The sequence below is a fragment of the Nomascus leucogenys genome, chromosome 6 (assembly GCF_006542625.1).
Source record: "Nomascus leucogenys isolate Asia chromosome 6, Asia_NLE_v1, whole genome shotgun sequence".
NCBI classification, from domain to species: Eukaryota; Metazoa; Chordata; class Mammalia; order Primates; family Hylobatidae; genus Nomascus; species Nomascus leucogenys.
Window position 1 is genome coordinate 56,324,574 of NC_044386.1, and position 20,327 is coordinate 56,344,900.

The window sequence follows — 20,327 nt, forward strand, 5'->3', positions numbered from 1 at the left end:
CTTTATAACTAACACAGGATGGGGCCTCCTGTCAACCTCCACCTTCCCCCAAATAATGTGACCTTATTTCCAGGCTGCACAGCAGCCTCACCAGTAAAGGAAGGTTAAAGCCAACAGCTAACTATGCCAAGACAACTTGGATTTAATTCATGGTATCAGGGAACAACACAGGCTGCCACAGCTGAGAATTTCTCCCTCTGGGAAAATGAATTAAGCAAATCTAGGAGGAATAATGGTGGTTTCCCAGCCATCTAATAAAAATCAAACATTATATCCAAGGCCGTGGTTCACAGCATATAAAGGCAGTTTGAGTTCCTGTGCCTCAAATGTTTTCTCCAGCCCTTTACCTGGCTTATTTCTTACTTGGCTCCGGATGTTGGATTAATTGTCCCGTCCTCAAATGAACCAAGGGTCTGGGTAAAATACACTAAGCACACCCTGCATTCTCCTCTACTGCCCTTAACACATGGTGACTGAGTAGCTATCTGTCTGCTCCAGGTCCCTCTTTTCTTGTGTAAGGTAAGATCCATGTGAATATGGACCAAGATTGTCTTGTTCCCTGCTGTACCCAGAGCTTAACAGAGGGCCTGGCCCAAAGAAAGCATGCACACATATTTGTGTTGAATGAACACATAAGTCGAAGGACCTTGCTGACCTGGTTTTAGGTGCTTTACCAACGATCCCACTTTTTCGACTGTTCCCGAAGCTTCATGTCCCAGCACCATGGGCTTTTTCACAATAAAATTCCCAATTCGACCATCCTCCCAGTAGTGGACATCTGAGCCACAGATTCCAACAGAATGCATCCTCAGCAACACCTCTGACAAAAGAAAGGAAGAAAAAAACAGTGAGAGAGGGAAGAACCCCTATCACTCTGAGGTGACCTAGTGATTTCCCTCTGCCCAGGGGAGAGGGCTGGGTTACTAGGCCAGGTACACAATTTAGGCCATGGAGGAAAACAAGCTCCATAGCAACCCTGATTAAGTCTCGCAAGGCAAACAAGCTTCCACATGTGACGGCTAATTTTATGTGTCCACTTGGCTAGGCTATAGTGCCTGGTTGTTTGAAGGTACGTGTTGGGCATGGTTAACTTTTAAACCAATAGACTTTGAGTAAAGTAGACTACCCTCCACAATGTGGGTGAGCCTCATCCAATCAGTTTGAAGGTCTTAAAAGCAAAGACTGAGGTTTCCTGAAGGAGAAGGAATTCTCCTCAAGACTGCAACATCAACTCTTACCTGAATTTCCAGCCTGACCTTTGTGCACACACACATACACATACATACACGTATATCTTAGTGGTTTTGCTTCTCTGGACAACACTGACCAATACACTGGGTAAACAAGATATCATTAGTAGGATGAAATGTACCAACCACTTAAGAGAACAAACTATTTTCCAAAAGATAACTTTCCAGACAATTAATATGCTATGCGTGATTCGTATCTATTTATGAGAAAAGGTCTGGTAGAATCTCAGCTTGGCAACATTTTGTGAACTATCAAGTTGAGTTCTTCATGCCTATTGTTTTCTTTCCTCTATTTATTTATTATTTATTTATTTATTTATTTATTTTTAGACAGAGTCTCCCTCTGTCACCCAGACTGGAGTGCAAGGGCAGGATCTCGGCTCACCGCAATCTCCACCTCCCGGGTTCAACCAATTCTCCTGCCTCAGCCTCCCGAGTAGCTGGGATTACAGGTATGTGCCACCACGCCCAGCTAATTTTTGTATTTTTAGTAGAGACAGGGTTTCGCCATGTTGTCCAGGCTGGTCTCGAACTCATGACCTCAGGTGATCCGCCTGCCTCAGCCTCCCAAAGTGCTGGGATTACAGGCATGAGCCACCGCGCCTGGCCAGTTTTCTAAGTTTAAAATAATGATGGTACTGAGCCCCTTTGGTGGAATAAGTACCAATAAGTGCCATCGTCTCTGACTGAGATGATGGTTATCTCCCTGAAAACACTCTGCCTTAGAAAGACAGAGACCCACATCTCTGCTATGCACTGCACTTGCCACAGACTACCAGGGGTGGCGCTTCAGAACTTTCTTCCTCCTTAGTTTTAGTGAAGAGAGTAAGAAATGGCAGGGTGAATTCTCAGGTCAAATGCAGGGAAAAGTCATTTGAGTTAGGAAAATCATCTCAGAATTTCCTCTCTTGAAGTAGCAATTGGTAGCGAGAGATTAGATTTGACTTGCTAGAACGAAATGCACTCTTTTCCCTTCAAATGCAAGTGGAGCAAGTGACAGAGTGCGAGCAGAATGCTGCTTCAGGGAGAAAAGCTATACCAGGAGCCAAGCTTGTACTCTGGGTCCAAGACAGCCCTCGTTTGGCCACTTCTGGAATCAACAGTCAACTTTTCAGGACACAGTGAGGTAATTCTTTCACTTCTCTGAACATGGTATCTTGGTGAAAATCCTTGAACCCTAACTATGCAATACTTACTCAGCACCCATAGAATGGCTATATTCTGTCTAGTCTATATTCTTACCACTTACAAGTCGATAACCCAACTGACCTTTCAGTAGCAAAGCTCTGGATCTACCAGGAAAGCTGCCTTCGATCTGATGTTCACCCAGAAGCTGCGGTTCTGGAGTGAGGTAGGACAAAGTGGGAAAGGACACCCCCAACTCCTCAAGGGCAGAAAGGGGACCTGACTGTCTAGGTGTGAGAGGGGGAGGGTGAATATCTACAGACACTCTGCCCATTGTCCCCAGCCTCACTTCAGGGTCCTGCATGATTATGACAAAGTGGAATTCCAGGGATGGGAGGGATTAGAAAGCTGTCAGCACGGATCTGCCCAAGCCAACAGAAAAAAAGAGATGGAAATGTTCATAGCACCTGCCATGTGCAGACAGTGAGCTGGACTTTATCCTCACCATAGCACTCAGTTTGTACATGAGAAACCCAAAGCTGGGAAGTTGCAGATGCCACCTTGGGTGTCAGCATGTCAGCTAAGCCCCACAGGCTTAGCAAGTGAGAGGCCTGGAAGGAATGGAGTAAAGGTGCTGGAAACCCTGCCCCAGTGTGCTCACTCACTTTCTGTGCTTGGTTGATTAGGGCAGGGGACAGGGCCTCATGCAGCCCCTCGCACCGCCACTGGACAGTAGGTCCTGGGCTGCCCCACACTTCGGTGACTGGCCTTCCTGGGGAGTGAGGAAAGCTGGCATGATGCTCCCTTTGTTAAAGATTAAGTTCTGTAGACTCACTCCGTTTCAAAGTTTGGGTTAGGGTTAGGACACTTGGCCACTCCAACAGCAGCTTCTGATAGATAGGGTACACTGTCATTAGGTCAAAAGAGGAAGAATTCTGTCATTGGTCCATATACTTCACATCAAAAAGTCTTTGGGACAGGTCAGTGGTCTGGTGCGGTAATTTTTCTGATTCTATCACTATTCTTTTTATTTCATGTAGCAGCCAAGATAAATTTCCCACCAAGTCATGCTGTGGACAGTAGACCCTGTTCTCAGCCTAACAAAAGCATAGATTTTTAATGGACGCGAAAGTAATAAACAGTAGGAAAAGAGAGGTAAGGGAACAATATACATGTGACTCCAAAGGAAACAACAGGAAATAACAAAATATAAGTCATGTTTCCCAAGAACTTACCATTTGGGCCTGGTTCAGGGATAGGATAGTTCTCCTAAAAGAAACAAAATTAAAAAAATCATTTAGCATGCATAATAACTTTACCTTATGAACATTTTCTGTTAGAAACAATTGGAGTTTCATCATTAGTTTATTTCTTCTTAGAATTAACACAAGCTCAGATCACACTGCTCCTGGGTGCCTGCCTGAGGGGATATGCTAAATGGCACGCTGCACACACCTGCCTAGCCCTCCCTCACTTTTTTGCATCACGCAGTGACGGACCCAACAGCAGCATGCCCAGCATACTCACAGAGCATACAGAGGACCACACTTGTTGTCTCTAGTGACATGTCACAGGGTGAGATAAAGTTCTGACGCTGGGTTCCCTCCCTGGGAAACAGCCTACAAGCCGAAGGCACAATCCTAACCGAGGAAGAGCTGACTCTAATTGCTGACCTCATCCCACCCACTGGTGCAACTTCGCCAGGACTAAGGAAAAAGCACAGTCCAGGTAACTCTAGGCAGAAGGGATCTTTGGGTCTCTAGATCTGCCATCCATATCAGATCCTGCCTTCCTGGAAAAACATGTTCTTAGATACAGATTTGTTTGGTCTGACAAACTCCTCCAGGGAAAGTTTGCAGGCGTTTCCGACAGTTGCACATGAGGATGTTTCCCTCTAGACAGGTAGGAGAAAGTGTCTGTGCTGCCAACCTCTTTCCTTTACATCAGCACGAAGACTGATACCTGGTCCTCTTTTCCTAAACTTCCCATGTGGCATTTTAGGGGCCCCTTGGGAACACATAAGACCTGCATTTTGGCCCCTCTCACAGGTTCAAAAGCAATCTGAGCTATTCTGGTGTTCACAGCTAGTAGTAGTAGCAGCAGCAGCAGTAGTTGTAGTAGTGTTGTTTACTAAGCCTTCTTTCCTCATTGTCAATGGGCTAGGAAAGTCCTAGTGACAAGGAAGGCCACTGAGTGGGCAAATCCAAGTGTTCATTTTATTCTTTGAAGGTAACCAAGAAAAGAGATGTACCCAGGCGCAGTGGCTCATGCCTGTAATCCCAGCACTTTGGGAGGCTGATGCGGGTGGATCACTTGAGGTCAGGAGTTTGAGACCAGCCTGGCCAACATGGTGACACCCATCTCTATCAAAACCACAAAAATTAGCCGGGCATGGTGGCACGTGCCTGTAGTCTCAGCTACTCAGCAGGCTGAGGCAGGAGAATTGCTTGAACCCGGGAGATGGAGGTAGCAGTGAGCCAAGATTGTGCCACTGCACTCCAGCCTGGGTGACAGGGTGAGATTCCGTCTCAAAAAAAAAAGAAGAGAGAGAGATGGAAATGTTCACAGCACCTGCCATGTGCCAGACAGTAGGCTGGACTCTATCTTCACCATAGCACTTAGTTTGGAAATGAGAAACTCGAAGCTGGGAAGTTAAATAACTTGGTCAAGGTCATGCTACCAGAGAGTGGATGAAGCCTGCTTCCACGGTACTCTGCTGTAGGCCCAAGGTGGAATATGTCTTTTCTCCTTCAGGGGTGGTGCAAAGAGCTGCCAAACAAGTGATGAGAACGTCAGAGCTGGGCCCCATGAAGAAAGCTCTGGGAGGGGGCACTGTTCAATGCTTACCTCCTTCCAAAAGGGCCTATCTAGCTGCTTTTATAGGCAGCCCCACCACACTAAACAACACCAAAGGGCACTAGACAAATGCTGCTCAGTACTGTCACTGTGCTTAGTGATCAGTGGCTTTTTATTTTTCCTAACACGATAATAAACACCTTGAAGCCAAAGACCACGCCTTCCATCTCTTTAGCATCAGGTACACTGCTTGGCCCCAAACTCAAGTGTTTCTATTTGTTAAATAACCACTATCCAAACTAGTGTTTCCAAGGAAGGTCAGAGGTTTTCACTCATCTCAAGTTACCAGCCCTTTCTGTTGAAGAGGCTCAGTGCTAATTTGAACCTCTTCTCCAGTGAAACAAAGCTCAAAGCTTTCATGCTATTGCTGCCTAGCTGACATTGCTCAATGGCTTCTTCGTGTCGGGTACTGTGTGCTTTATAGGCATTACCTCATTTAATACTCGCAGAAACCCCACATGGTACATCCTACTATTGTCCCCTTTTCATATGATGAGACTGAGGAACCCGCCCATGGTAACACTAAGGTAGTAAATGGTGGAGCTGCATCCAAAGCAGCCTTATGGGGAAAAAGGGCTTAAGGGAGTTTTTTTATCTCTTAATAATTTAGACTGGCTACATCGGAAAGAAGGAAGGAAGGAAGGAAGGAAGGAAGGAAGGAAGGAAGGAAGGGAGGATGGGAGGGAGGGAAGTAATCAGTCTAGAAATAGCTATCTCAAGATAGCTGATTGTCACAAAAACCTTCCTCAAAGTTGTTGCTGGTCCCACATCAGACATCAGGGACCGCTGTGTAAAGTGATGCTTCTGTTATACCACGTGGATTTTTTTTTTTAACTTTAAGTTCTGGGATACATGTGCAGAACCTGAGGTTTGTTACATAAGTATACATGTGCCACGCTGGTTTGCTGCACCTATCAACCCGTCATCTAGTTTTGAAGCCCCACATGCATTAGCTATTTCTCCTAATGCCCTCCCTCCCCTTGCCCCCCATCCCCCGACAGACCCCAGTGTGTGATGGTCCCCTCCCTGTGTCCATGTGTTCTCACTGTTCAACTCCCACTTATATGAAGTGGTATTTGCTTTTCTGTTCCTGTGTTAGTTTGCTGAGAATAATGGCTTCCAGCTTCATCCATGTCCCTGAAAAAGACATGATCTCATTCTTTTTTATGGCTGCATTATACTGCGTGAAATGTTAACCTGCAGGTTAAATTGAAACTAAAGACTAAGGCCTTTATTTCAAACATGGGAGAGCACCCCACCTTCCCTGCTAAAGGCACTAGTAGGCAAATTCACAGACACTGAAAGACAGTTCCACAGCATACAATTCATAGCCTTGCCTCCAGCCAGGCCAGGCCTGAACGCCCCATTTGGAGGTGGAGAGGTGGTAAGACTAAAGCTTAGAACAACAGTCAGGCACACCAAGTAGGCCCTGGGTCACTAGAGAGAAAACTACTGTAAATATTTATTCAAGTTAACAGACCTGAACAACTGTGCTCCTACCACACAGCAAAGGTGCAGTGACTCTCCCAGACACTAGAGGGTGCTGTGCCAACACCCTGTGCTGTGCCTATAGCGGAACACACTTGATGGAGAAGTTAAAATAAATTCCTCTCCCTGCACATCAACTTTCTTTTACCATTCTTTTTCTTGCTGATTTTAATTACCCTTACACCTCAGGTTTGTCTCCTGCCTCCTGTCTCTGTAGGAGACATGCTACCTGAGCACAAAACCATTTTAACATCAGCCCGTAGGTTTGTAAATATTGCCCTAAGCACACTGTGGAGACCATAATGTTTTAGAAAGTTATTACAGCACGGTTACTAAAAATCTTGCTTTTCATGTTTCCTTGCCATGATGTTGGCCACAATCCTCTGTTTGCTTAATCTCTTTTTCTGTCTCAGACACTCTTCCATTTATCCTATTTCTGATCTACCAAAGTTTCTTAGCTTCTCTGAGATCCCGAACTTTCACTTTTATCTCCACAGCTCCTTTTTTTCTCATTCCCAAAGGTTTTGTCATCTCAATCATATTCAAGGTTTCCTAAACGAATTTCTATTTATTTATTTATTTATTTATTTATTTATTTATTTATTTATGTAACTCATCAGCCATCCCTGATGTCAGATGTCACTGCACTCAGGCTAGAGTGCAGTGGCACGATCTCGGCTCACTGCAGCCTCGCCCTCCTGAACTCAAGTGATCCTCCCATCCTCCCACCTCAGCCTCCTGAGTAGCTGGGATTACAGGTGCATGCCACGCTGCGTGGCTAATTTTTTTCTATTTTTGGTAGAGATGGGGTTTCACCATGTTGGCCAGGCTGGTCTCGAACTCCTGGCCTCAAGTGATCTGCCTGCCTCTGCCTCCCAAAGTGCTGGGATTACAGGCGTGAGCCACCGTGCCTGGCCGAATTCCTTATCTTTTAATGAGTGACTATACAAGAGGGTTAAAAGGAATTGGGTAATTCTTCTTTACCATAGTTGTGTGAGTTTTCCAGCATATTTCACTTCAAGTCAGAAATACATATCTGAATCACATATATACTCTCCCTTCTATCCCCTTCAGCTCCTCCCACTGCCCCACCAGCCCACTCCTGAAGTAACTCATGGAAATACTTCAGGAAGTACTCTCTGTGGGGACATGGAATCATCTCAGGTACCTCTCACATACTAAATGTTATCTTGCTTTTCCTAAATCCATTTTTTACATTAGCCTAAATAGATATTTCCTAGCTATGTCGTCATTGGCCCCTTTTCCTCTACTTCCACTTGCATGACTGAGTTGATTCCCTCAACATGTCTTGCTTGGGTTGTAGCAACGGCCTCAACACAAGGAGAAATGGAAGGAAGATGCCTTTTCCCTCCTCCAGCCAACCTGAGTGGCACAGTGAACTCAGACTCTGGAACTGCCTGTTTACACCCAACCCAGGCTTCCCCCACCAGCTGCGTGACCTCAGGGTAGTTATGTAACCCCTGTGTGCCCCAATTTCCTCCTTCATATAATGATAATCATGAAAGGGAATGCCGACTCAGTAAATACGTTCACTCTTATTACAAAAGAAGTAAAATCAAAGTTCTTTTTCCATAATTAGCTCACACTATGGTTGAAACAACCCTGGACAATCTTGTCCTTTTGATAAGAGTAAAGCATGTTAAATAGAAATTACAGGAGGCCACTGTTTTGCTCCTGCACTGGGCCCCAAGAGAACAGAATTAAAAACCCAAAATGGAGCCCCTCATACTAAAGTTCCACATCATCAAAGCAAAACTAAGTTGTTATATGACCTTCAGAGAAATCAGGAGAGACAACAGCCAAATATCCCAAACAGGCCAGTTTCAGTCAGCGTGATAATAAAATTCCCTCTACTTTAATCCTTACCAAAAAAAAAAAAATGACCTGAAGAAACCTGATCTTAACCAATCAGTTATTTTTCTGTTGTTCTATTTCGCTGTTCCCACCTTACAAGGAAAATAAGTGAAATGACCAATCTGCTTTTTCTTGTGTTTCTGCTTTCTTTAGCTCTTTTCTGTCTGTAAAACCAACCTCCTCGTTTACCTTACTGGAACACATGCTATTTTATGGAATGAAGTGTTGCCCAATTCTAGAATTGCAAATAAAGCCAAAGAAAATCTTTTAAATTAAATTGCAGTAATTTTATCTTTTGACAAGTATTTTAAATTATTTTGTAGAAAAGTTGTGTTGTGCATCCTGGATTCAACCAAACCTCAGAACAAAAATATTCAAAAAATAAAAAATAGCAATACAACAATAAAAATAAAGCAAATGAAAAATACTGTATAACAATTATTTACAGAGCATTTACATTGTGTTAGGTATTAGAGGTAATCTAGGGGGATTTAAAGTAGATGGGAGGATGCATGTAGGTTATATGCAAATACTACACCATTTTATCACAAACAAGGGACTTGAGAATCCTTGGATTCTGGCATCCACAAAGGGTTCCTGGAGCCAGTTCTTCCCCTACTCCAGGATACCGAGGACAACTATATTCTCATGGTTTTCATATCAACATTAAGAAAATCTGACCACTCTTTACAAGGCTGGAATTTGGAAGAAAGTGAAGGGATTCTAGCAGTTTTTAGGCTTGACTCTGCCAGTTGTGGAAAGAGTGCAATGTGCTCCCACTGTCTTAGGGTGGGGGACGGCTAGCAGAGTATGGGGAAGGTGCTGGTCTCATCCCAGATGCACAGAGTCACCTGCTCCCTGCTGCCAAGCCTCCTGTGGGCCTGTGGAGGGCTGCCCTGCACACCTGCAGAGCCCAAGAGACCCTGTTTTTCTTCCTTTCCCCTTCCATTTTGCTTTTCCCTTGAGTGCCTGAAGGGTGTTTTGAGGGTGGGAGGAAAATTCAAAGGTTTCCCAATTGGCTATTTTGCCATGAGAGGCTTTGTTCTAGCTGCGTTGGTCCTGGCAAACTTGAGGTCAAAGTAGGAGGTAGAATGTCCTCCCAAGGTCCAATGAGCTGGTCTCCAGCCCAAGCTCTCCTGGCTCCATTCAACTTTGTTCTGCTGATAACAATCTTGCTGAAATGCAAATCTGTATCAAGTTGCCAGTGACCCTGAAGACTCCTAAACCCCTCACGTGGTGGCCACCATGCCCCCATCTTACCTCCAACTACACCACACTCACCCTTTCCCATTGCCTAATCCCTCTCCTTCTTTCAGATCCCGCAGGACGTGGGAAGTGAGGCATCTGGATGACTCCCAAATTCCTACAAGAATTACGAGACACTTAGGTTTGGATATGCTGGGACTGAGGTGTCTTGGGACATCCAGGTGGGGCTATTGATATACAATAATGTTTTGTGATTCTAAATGTCTCAAAATGGAGTCTTTTTTTCTTCTTGTTATTGTTTTATAAAAATATATTGTGGTAAAATACATAACAAAATTTACCATCTTAAATCATTTTAGGTGTATAATTCAATATGGTTGTCTATATTTACATTGTTATACAACAGAACTCTAGAATTTTATGTCTTGTAAACCTGAAACTGAATACCTGTTAAGTAGCAACTGCCCATTTTACCCCCTCAGCAGCCCTTAACAAACACCATTCTACTTTTTGTGAGTTTGGCTAGTTATTTCATATAAGTGGAATCACACACTATCTGTCACTTTGTCACTGGCTTGTTTTTATTAACATAATATTCTCAAGGTTTATTTTTAACACAGCATGTGACAAAACTTTTTTTCAGGGCTGAATAATATTCCATTGTATATCTATATCCCACATTTAAAGAATGTTCATTACTTGAATAACATCTGGGTTGTTTTCACCAACAAAATGGAGTCACAATGATAAGTGACTCAGCTCACAGTGAAACTGCTGACTGCTCAAAGTGATAAGCATATGTATGTGGGACTGATATGACAACACCTGTTGTGGCCAGGCAACCCCAAAACTTGACAAGAAAGTGAAGCCAAGGCCAGGTGGGATGGCTCACACTGGTAATCTCAGCACTTTGGGAGGCCGAGGCAGGTGGATTGCTTAAACTCAGAAGTTCCAGACCAGTCTGGGCAACATGGTGAAACCCTGTCTCCAAAATTAATTTTATAAAATAAAATAAGAAAGTGAAGCCAAAAGGTGGCTAAGATATGACAGTGGACATTCCTGTGCAGAGTATAAAGACAGCAAAGAAAGTGACCATGGCCGAGAGCCTGTAGAAGCTCTGCCCGTGAGAACTCTGAGGCCTCCTCCTCACCAACAGAGGCTGCCGTAAGTTCTGCTGGGAGAAGAACAGCAACAACACTCCTCCTACTTTGTTGTTTCAAGGGAAATCCAAATCGGTTCATCAGTTAGCGTGCTGGTGCCTGGAGCTACTTGCCATGGTTCGTTCCCTCTGTGTTTTTTTTTTTTTTTTTTTTTTTAAGAGATGGGTTCTCATTCTGTAGCCCAGGCTGGCATATTAATAGCTCACCACAATCTCGAACTCCTGGGCTCAAACGATCCTCCCACTTCAGCTTGCTGAGTAGCTGTGACTACAGGAGTGTGCTATCACACCCAGCTACTTTTTACATTTTTTGTAGAGACGAGGTCTTCCCCAGGCTGGTCTCAAACTCCTGGCCTCAAGTGATCCTCCCACCTCAGCTTCCCAAAGTGCTGAGATTACAGGTGGGAACCACCATGCCCGCCCTGACTTCCCCTATCACTGCCTGCGTGTGTTGAATATATTTGCATGATTGTTGGTATGTGAAAGCCTCACATTTAATTGGCCATTGAATTATTGTGAAACCTCTGGGCTCCTGGTCGGAGTCAGCACAAGTAAGCTGGAACCTGACATCACAGCTGTCCAATAGGCAGTTGGTTACTGGGACTGGTGCTCAGGCATCACCTCCTGCAAGAAGCCTCCCCTCTGGAGAGGTGACTCCTTTCTCTCCTTTGCACTTCTCCAGCACCTAGCATTGAATCCACACAGGATAGTTAGGGACTATTTAATTTTCATCAGGGATAAATATATTAAAATTTCCTCCTAATTCAAAGTGTATGAACATAACCATACATGATCTTATTAAATGGTTCTATATATGGAGCAAAAATTCGAAGTCTCTGAGCTTTGTTGGATGCTCTAGTCTGTCCGTGATCTTGATAAGTGCTCACTGTGCTCAGGTCTATGTAATTGAATATTTCCGTGTTTTTTAAAATTGCTGAATTGAATATTACTTTGCAAAATTTGAATATATTTTCCCTGGTAATTAATGTTCTTAGCGTAAACCTGATTTGGGGAAAACTGCCAGCTTTAACAGCCACACTAAAAGACTTCTAAGTTAGATGCTAATATTGTATCTGCGTGTACATATTTCTCCTCCTTCTTAATTTCTGTCATGCAGTTTTTTTTTGTTTTTTTTTTTAAATATTTATTTATTTATTTATTTTTTATTATACTTTAGGTTTTAGGGTACATGTGCACAATGTGCAGGTTTGTTACATATGTATCCATGTGCCATGTTGATTTCCTGCACCCATTAACTCGTCATTTAGCATTAGGTATATCTCCTAATGCTGTCCCTCCCCCCTCCCCCAACCCCACAACAGTCCCCGCAGTGTGATGTTCCCCTTCCTGTGTCCATGAGTTCTCATTGTTCAATTCCCACCTATGAGTGAGAACATGCGGTGTTTGGTTTTTTGTCCTTGCAATAGTTTACTGAGAATGATGTTTTCCAGTTTCATCCATGTCCCTACAAAGGACGTGAACTCATCATTTTTTATGGCTGCATAGTATTCCATGGTGTATATGTGCCACATTTTCTTAATCCAGTCTATCGTTGTTGGACATTTGGGTTGGTTCCAACTCTTTGCTATTGTGAATAGTGCCGCAATAAACATACATGTGCATGTGTCTTGCAGTTTTAAAGAGAAATTTCCCCTACATCCATAATTCCAGGGTCTCCCCTTAGAACAGGGCTGCTTTTATAGAATGGTAAAATCATGTTTGTGATATTGCTTGCTTCTCCTGCTTTTGATAGCAAAAGGAAGTGGCCAAATGCCTAGGCAGATAGGGGTGGGTACCCAATGAAATTCCACCTCCGAGTAGAAGACAGTTTAAAGCCTGAAAGCCAAGCTACAAGTTAAATCCTGGGACTGGATCGAGAACTTGTCTTTCTGTTTGGATGCTTTCCTCTGATTGATCCCCACCCTTCACCTATTTTACATATACCTAACCTTTCCTAAGTAGTTTTCTACACTGTTTTGCCCACTTTTGAGTGGTGTCTTCACTTTAACCTTTTTTGCATACTCACAAACCAATCAACACACACTTCCAATCCTGTGCCTATAAAGATCTCAGACTCAGTTGGTAGAGGGGGAGATGGCCTGACTTCGGGGAGGAGACAACCTGACTTCTGGGAAGACGACCTGCGCTTCCCATCCCCTCTCCAGTTCTCTTCTCTGCTGAAAGCCATTTTCATCACTCAGTAAAATTCTCTACCTTCACCATCCTTCAATCATCTGTGTGACCTCATTCTTCTTGGACACTGGACAAGAGTTCAGGGCCCACCAAGTGCAGGTACCCAGAAAAGGCTGTCAAACTGGCCCTTTGCCCCTCACCAGTGGCATGCCCTGTGCAGCAAGGCAAGGGGCCAACTGAGCTGCTAATAACATGCCACCATCTGCAGATGGTGGAACTAAATGAGCACTGTAACAGCCCCTCTGGGGTTTCAGCGTCATGGACACCCTCACCTGGGTGCTGCCGCATTCCCCTCAAGGAGCTTGCTCCTGTGTCAGTGCCTGGAGCAGCTGGCTGGATCCCGCACTCGCTCATTCATGTGCTCCCTCCCACAAGGGGTTGAGCACAGTAGGCCCAGTACTGCATAGGTCCGGCGAAGGGGCCAAGAAAAAGCTTGCATCACTTTGAGAGGAAAATGCTACCTTTGTGCTTCGTGGTCTTTCACAGACAAACGCATTGCCTTTCCAGAGCTCTTGGTGGAGGTGGGAGTGTTTGCTGGATTTAATTTCTTGTTTTGAATTTGAAATGGTGTGTCTAGTTTGGGTTTTGTTTTGTTGTTAAAACATAATTAAGATAAAAGCAAGAAAGATGCTTCTTTGGGCTACTTACTGCTACCCAATTTCTCTTTTTCTGGAGGAGTTTCAGATTCTCGTTTCATTCTTGAGTGTCTCTGACTTGTAAGGGTTAAGTAGCCTGCATCTTGTCACTATCAGGGTAATCTGGTTTAATCCAGCTCCTGCTTCATGACTATCAGCCCGTTTAATCTGATCACATAGAAGCAGCTGGCTCAGAGAAACAGCCATGATGCCCAGGACCATCTGAGCTGCCTATGTTCATGCCCTCTCATCATACAATCTGCTTCTCACCCCAAAATCTTAACAGTAAAGTATAGACGGCAAGGAGGGGACATTTTGAATGTGCTGTATTACAGATATAGATTTATCAAATTATTTTTAAAAATAAATAAGAGGATTTAAAAATGCTTAGGTCAAAGCAATTCTTCTGACCTAAGGTATAATACGTTGCCTCAATGGACAAAAACTCAAGAAATATCTTCATGGACCTCCGAGTAATGTCTAAACTCGATGCCAACGTATTATTTTTTTCTGCCCTTTATAATTAAGCAACATTAACCCATCATTCTGAAATTATTATTTTTTCCTTTAATTTATTGTCTCCTCATATAGCTGATCATAACAAAAATCTGACTACATCCCCTCCACGGTGTTGTTTCCTGGAAGTGGAGCCTGTTTTGTTCCTATATTTCTCCCTGTTCAGATGCTCCTGCCTGAAGTCTGGAAGAGCCAGCTTTCAGGAAGAAGGGAGATAAAGTGCACTCAGAGGGTGACTGATGAACTGATTTGTAATGCAATGTACAGAAATTGAGAGGAGCATTTAGAAATGTTTATAGAATTTTTTTGTTTGTTTTTGTTTTGAGTTCTGTCACCCAGGCTGGAGTGCAGTGGCGTGATCTCGGCTCACTGCAACCTCTGCCTCCCTGTTCAAGTGATTCTCGTGCCTCAGCCTCCTGAGTAGCTGGGATTACAGGCATGCACCACCACACCCAGTTAATTTTTGTATTTTTAGTAGAGACAGGATTTTGTCATGTTGGCCAGGCTGCTCTCAAACTCCTGGCCTCAAGTGATCTGCCCACCTTGGCCTCCCAAAGTGCTGGGGTTACAGGCCTGAGCCACCGTGCTTGCCTGTTTATAGCATTTTGACATGACACAGCTTTCAAATATATTGATGCAAACATATCAGTCCATGGCCGACTGGAAAAAGTAAAATTGGTCCTTCATTGTGGACAGTTTGTAAAGCCCTGTATTAAAGTACCCAGCAAATGCCTGGAATGCAGTAGGCAGTCAACATATTAATTCCCCTCATTTCCTCACCATTCAAGCGAACCCTACATTATAAAAACAAGCTGCCCACCACCCCCACCACCAAACATAGCTTCTGGGGGGTAAAAACTAATTTGGCTGTTTTATATTCTAACATCATGAACCCATAATTCATGTCCTAATTAAAAGCTTCTGGGTTTCTACAGACTGATCAAAGGGGCATACAGTAATTAAACTGGTAAATACAGTGGAAAGCAAGATTATTGCCTGGGCCCACATTATAATAATTTGGTTAGGAAAACTGTCTCTGTGTTTGAAGGCCCTGGTCTCCGTCCACCTCTTTTTAAGCTGATAATGGTTTAAGTGTCCATCCTCAGGGGCCCTGGCTTCCTGCTCATCTCCACAGTTAGCACGTACCATTAACAGAGTGCTGGATGCTGTGCTAGGCCTTTCACACGCACAATTGGTCCCACTGAATCCTCATACAACCAAAGATGAATACTACCATTATCCCCATTTCACTGGGAAGTTGAAGAGGAAAATAATTTGTTGAGTCATACAACTAGCAGCAGTGGAACGGGGACTAAACCCCGCTCTGGCTCCCCAGCCTGGTTTGGGAACTTCGTACTATTTCCATTTAGAGAGAACCCCAGCAAGCTGACACTGTTTGCTTCTTTATACATTAACTTGGTCATCAGTCCCTTTCCCTCCCTCCAACTCTCAAACTTTCTCTACTTAAAATGAGGGGAAAAGCAAAAGTCCTTAAGTCTCAGATTGTTGTTTCGTTTTGTTCTCCTAATTATAAAAGAAAACCACTGGACTTAGTGTGTGTCTGACTTACCACCCAATTTATAAATGCTCCTCCTTGCTGTGGTCAACGTGATCATTAACTAATTAGTAGGCGAGGCGTTTATTTTTTGTTCCCTGCAGCCATACATCAAGAAAGAAGAGAATGGTGCAGTCTCCTTAGGCAGTAGGGAGGCTGTGCGGTAGGTTTCCTTCCTGCCAGTTAAGGGACAAGTAAAGTGGACCAGGTCACATTCCCCCACAGAACCATTGCCCTGGACGCTGGCTGGTTCCTGGCCTTACCTCAAGTAGGAAGGCAGCACTGAGAAGGGTTGAGCCATTGCTTCCTGCTTCAGAACACTTTGGAATCCTGCTTCAGATTTTAGGAATGATTTATACACTTTTTGGAAAGCAAATAATGATGTAAGTTAAATGATACACTTTTCCCTTGAAAATTTATACATTTTTTGAAAAGATTTTAGGAATGAGAGTTTCCCCAAACAACTCCCTTCATAGGAGTTCCTGAGGCACTGAACCATTTTATTAGCAGACCCTGCCCCTGATATACCTAAACCGGCCACAGTTTGCTGGGCTTCAGTTCCCCAGCCAGCCAGAAATGGAAGGGTTTTTAATCTGTGGCTGGGTGGTCTTACATCAAAAGAAGAAAACAGTCAAATTCTCCCCACTTCCCCTTATCTTTTTTGTAGTTCATATCCAACCAAGGCTTTTTTTCCCCCCAAAATGCATTCCCTGACAATTTATTAAGCCCAGGAAATCCTGGGTTTCATTTTGGTCCTCTTGCAGAGAGGAAAATGGGTGGTTCCCCTCAAAGCTTCCCCAGGATTGTTCCTCCTAGTTGATATCTCTGGTTCACTACTGACTCCAAACCCAAGCCACTGAGCCTATCTGTCTTATGGAAAAGGTGGAGGAGCAGTGATACCACACTGGGGGTGGGAGTGGGCCCTGTGGAGGTGCTGGTGGAAGACCATGCCTGAGAAGGAGTGGCGAGGGCCCAGAAGGTCTGTGTTGAGCTGCAGGTGCACCTGAGGCAGCACAGTGGGTCTCCTCTGCTGACAACTCTTTCTGCCCTTTCCCCTCCAGTGTTGGGGCTCTCTCCAGGGTAATGTCCTCCTCTTCTTTCCTTCTCCACTCTACATGGTTCACTCAGCCCAGGCAAGCTCATCCTTCCACAATTCCCCATAGGGCACTATTTGGGACCAGACAACTCTTTGTCGTGCAGGACAGTGCTATGAACTGAAAAAAATCTGCAGTAGTGCTCCTCAGTCATTGTGACAACCAAGCCTCCCAGACACATTTCCAAATGCCTCCTGGGTGGGGGGGGGGGGGGCAGTGCAGTACTGCTCAGTAGAGGAGCAAAGGACTCCTGAGTTTACATTTCCACCCTAGATAGGATCCCTGCACTCCAGACCCCTGCAGCCAAGGAAATTTCTCAAAGGCACCTTGTGTCCTGTCCCAGAGACATCTTTTCTTTTCTTTTTTCTTTTTTTTTTTTTTTTCTTTTAGACAGAGTTTTGCTGTCATCCAGGCTGGAGTGCAGTGGTGCGATCTCAGTTCATTGCAATCTCTGACTCCCAGACTCAAGCGATTCTCAGCCTCCCAAGTAGCTGGGATTACAGGCATGCGGCACCACACCCAGCTAATTTTTGTATTTATAGTAGAGACAGAGTTTCACCATGTTGGCCAGGTTGGTCTCAAACTCCACACCTCAAGTGATCTGTGCACCTTGGCCTTTCAAAGTGCTGGGATTACAGGCATGAACCACCACAGCTGGCCTCCAGAGACATTTTAAACTCAACTTTTCAAACCTGATCTCATCATTTTAATCTACTCTGACTAGTAAATGACCCTACCACTTCCCATTCTCAAACTGAGCCTAGGTGTCATTTCCTAAATCCTCCTCTGAACTCTTTTACCCAGCTAGTGTTCCAGCACACAACCACAGGTGAAATTCTCTAGCCCATCATATTTTCTAGATACTTCAGGTTACAGCCACCCCACCTAGCCCCTAATCCAGTCAGAGAGTGGGTTCTAATGCAAAGCTGATGAGATCAAGGTTAGTTTGCTGCTGCTCTAATCTTCAAAGCTTTGTCTACAGAACTATAGTAGAGGTAGTCTGCCTGAGCAGTGGAAGCCATGAGTTTGAGTTAAGATGGAGGAGAACTTAACTGTGTTTCTGCACCTTAGGTGCATGACTTTTAAGCAGGCTGTGAGCAGATAGAGGCCCAAGGGCCCCTCCCTGTGGGGTCTTTTCTCTCTGAGGCCTCCATCAAAGCTCTCGGGCTCTGTCACAATTGTTGACTTTATCTGTCTGCCTCCCTCAGTAAACTTGGGAGCAGGGGCTGCGTCCTCCTCTCTGGGCCCTCAGCCCAGTGCCTGGCACATGGCAGGCACCGTTTCACGAGTGAATGTTTGTAGAATGAAGTACTGAGTTGGAAATCACTCTGCAAGCTGTGTAGAGCTGGACCACTTTCCCTTCCTCATAATACCATCTGGCATTTGCAACAATAAACGCTAACAGCCTCACTTTAATTCAGGACCTTGGGTAGAGGCTCCAAAGAGTGGAATGAGCACTAGAATGGGGAGTCTGAACATCTGAGTCCTTGTCATGGCTCTGTTAACTAACAAAACTTATTACCTTGGGTATGGTACTTTCTTCAACTGAGGAGATGGAGAGTCGGCTGGGACAAGGGTTCTATAGAGGGGCTTAGAGTGGCTTAAAGACAGTCCTTGAACAATCTGAAATTGTTGCCAAACTCAGTCTGTTTGCATTCTGTGGAGGGGTCACCACTGATTCTTAAATATTCAAGAACTGCTAATCTGGATAAGCTTCTGAATTACTGCAGTTTACATACTGACGCATGTACTTTGAGGGAAAGGAGGTACAAGGGAGCAGCAGAGATGGCTGGCACTCGTCCCACATACCCACTGCCATCCCAGGCCCATCTGAGAGGAACTTTGTCAAGGGAGACTTGGCATGACTAGGGTGCTGACTCAGCCACTTCCTAAACTTTGGTGCCACAAGCCAGGGAGCAAAAGGCAGGGTCTAAAGCAGAGGACACACATACAGAATGCTCCTAAAGGGACAGAGGCACGGGATTAGAAAGAAAAACTGCTGGAAAGTGAACCAGACAGGGACTTAGGGAGAGAAGGAGCCTTACAGACAAGGGAACTATCAAGGTCCAGAAGTCTGGCACAGGCAAGGGGAACACCAGGAGTTCTGGAGATGGAGGCCTAGACTGGAAGGAAAGGAGAAGGAGCTGGCACTTTCTGAGCACGTACTAAGTGCTGAGTACTCTTGTGATCATAATAATCCAGCAAGGGAGGTTTATCAGTCCCAAGCAAGGGAGTTAAATAGAAGTTCTGCTATTTCTAAGTGTCCTCTGGCCCCCCTTTCTCTGCTCTGCACTGTCTGCCCCGATAATTCAGACAGCCTTAGCATTTTCTTTGAAAAGGTCAATGACAAGAGGCTGGACTATGAATCTGCAGCTGGCAAAGGGGACAGAAAGCTTCATTCAAACAGTTTGCAACCGTCCTGGGCACCGGCCACGTGCCAGCCACGGGGCTAGGTTCTGGGAGGCACACAACTAGATCCCTGCCCTTCGCAACAGCCACTACCCGCTGCCCCCACACCCCTAGGGGAACCAGCTGGGATCTGGGCAGCCAGGGCGCTTAAGGTGCGGGGCCGGCGCCGGGCTGGAAGTGGGAAGCCAGGACTGCGGCTGGGCTCAGAGGAGAGTGAGGCAGGATCGGTATGCTTCCCACCCTCCTTCCCGGCTTACCAGGCGCAAGTCCCCCGGTCCGTGCACCACCAGGGAAAGGTTCTTGGGCTTGGCCGCCGCCGCCATGGAGCTCTTTTGGCTCTCGAGTGCGGCCTGCAAGGCGTGGGACGTTTGGTCGCTCTGGTGGCGCTGCCCAGCCGAGGGTCCAGGGCACTGGGTGGGAGGCGGGGCCTGGGAGAAGCGCCGCATGCAGGGGCGGGACTAGGCCTCCTCCTTTGTGACAGCCCGGGCGGCGCTAGCGTGGAAGGGCGGAGCTTCCCGGCCTCCTCCAGACGCGGAGGCGGGGCGGGGCTTCGGGAGGGGGCTGGGGGCGAGAAGCCTGGGCGCTGGCTCCATCTGCAGCGCGCTGTTTTTGTTTGTTTGTTTGTCGCCGAGGCTGGAGTGCCGTGGTGCGATCTCGGCTCACTGCAAGCTCCGCCTCCCGGGTTCAAGCCATTCTCCTGCCTCAGCCTCCGGAGTAGCTGGGACCACAGGCGCCCGCCACCACGTATTTTTGTTTAGTAGAGACGGGGTTTCACCGTTTTAGCCAGGATGGTCTCGATCTCCTGACCTTGTGATCCGCCCGCCTGGGCCTCCCAAAGTGCTGGGATTACAGGCGTGAGCCACCGCGCCGGCCCTGCAGCGCGCTGTTTTTGCCGCCTCACATCCAAGCACACACGGCTGCCCTGAAAACCGCCTGAGGAGGCAGTAGGCACCAGACCCGCGCTCT

General features: G+C 45.6%; 1 protein-coding gene across 1 annotated transcript in view; it reads right to left on the reverse strand.

Moving 5' to 3' along the window:
• Window positions 1-19,863, reverse strand: part of SORD (sorbitol dehydrogenase) — a 40,567-nt gene extending 20,704 nt beyond the window's left edge. The window contains exons 1-3 of the mRNA XM_030814146.1: window positions 19,619-19,863; window positions 3,611-3,644; window positions 656-820 (exon numbers count right to left, since the gene is read on the reverse strand). Of these exons, the coding sequence (XP_030670006.1) occupies window positions 656-820; window positions 3,611-3,644; window positions 19,619-19,807 (388 nt within the window). The 5' untranslated portion in view covers window positions 19,808-19,863. The remainder of the gene's footprint in view (window positions 1-655; window positions 821-3,610; window positions 3,645-19,618) is intronic.
• Window positions 19,864-20,327: the final 464 nt, after the last annotated feature.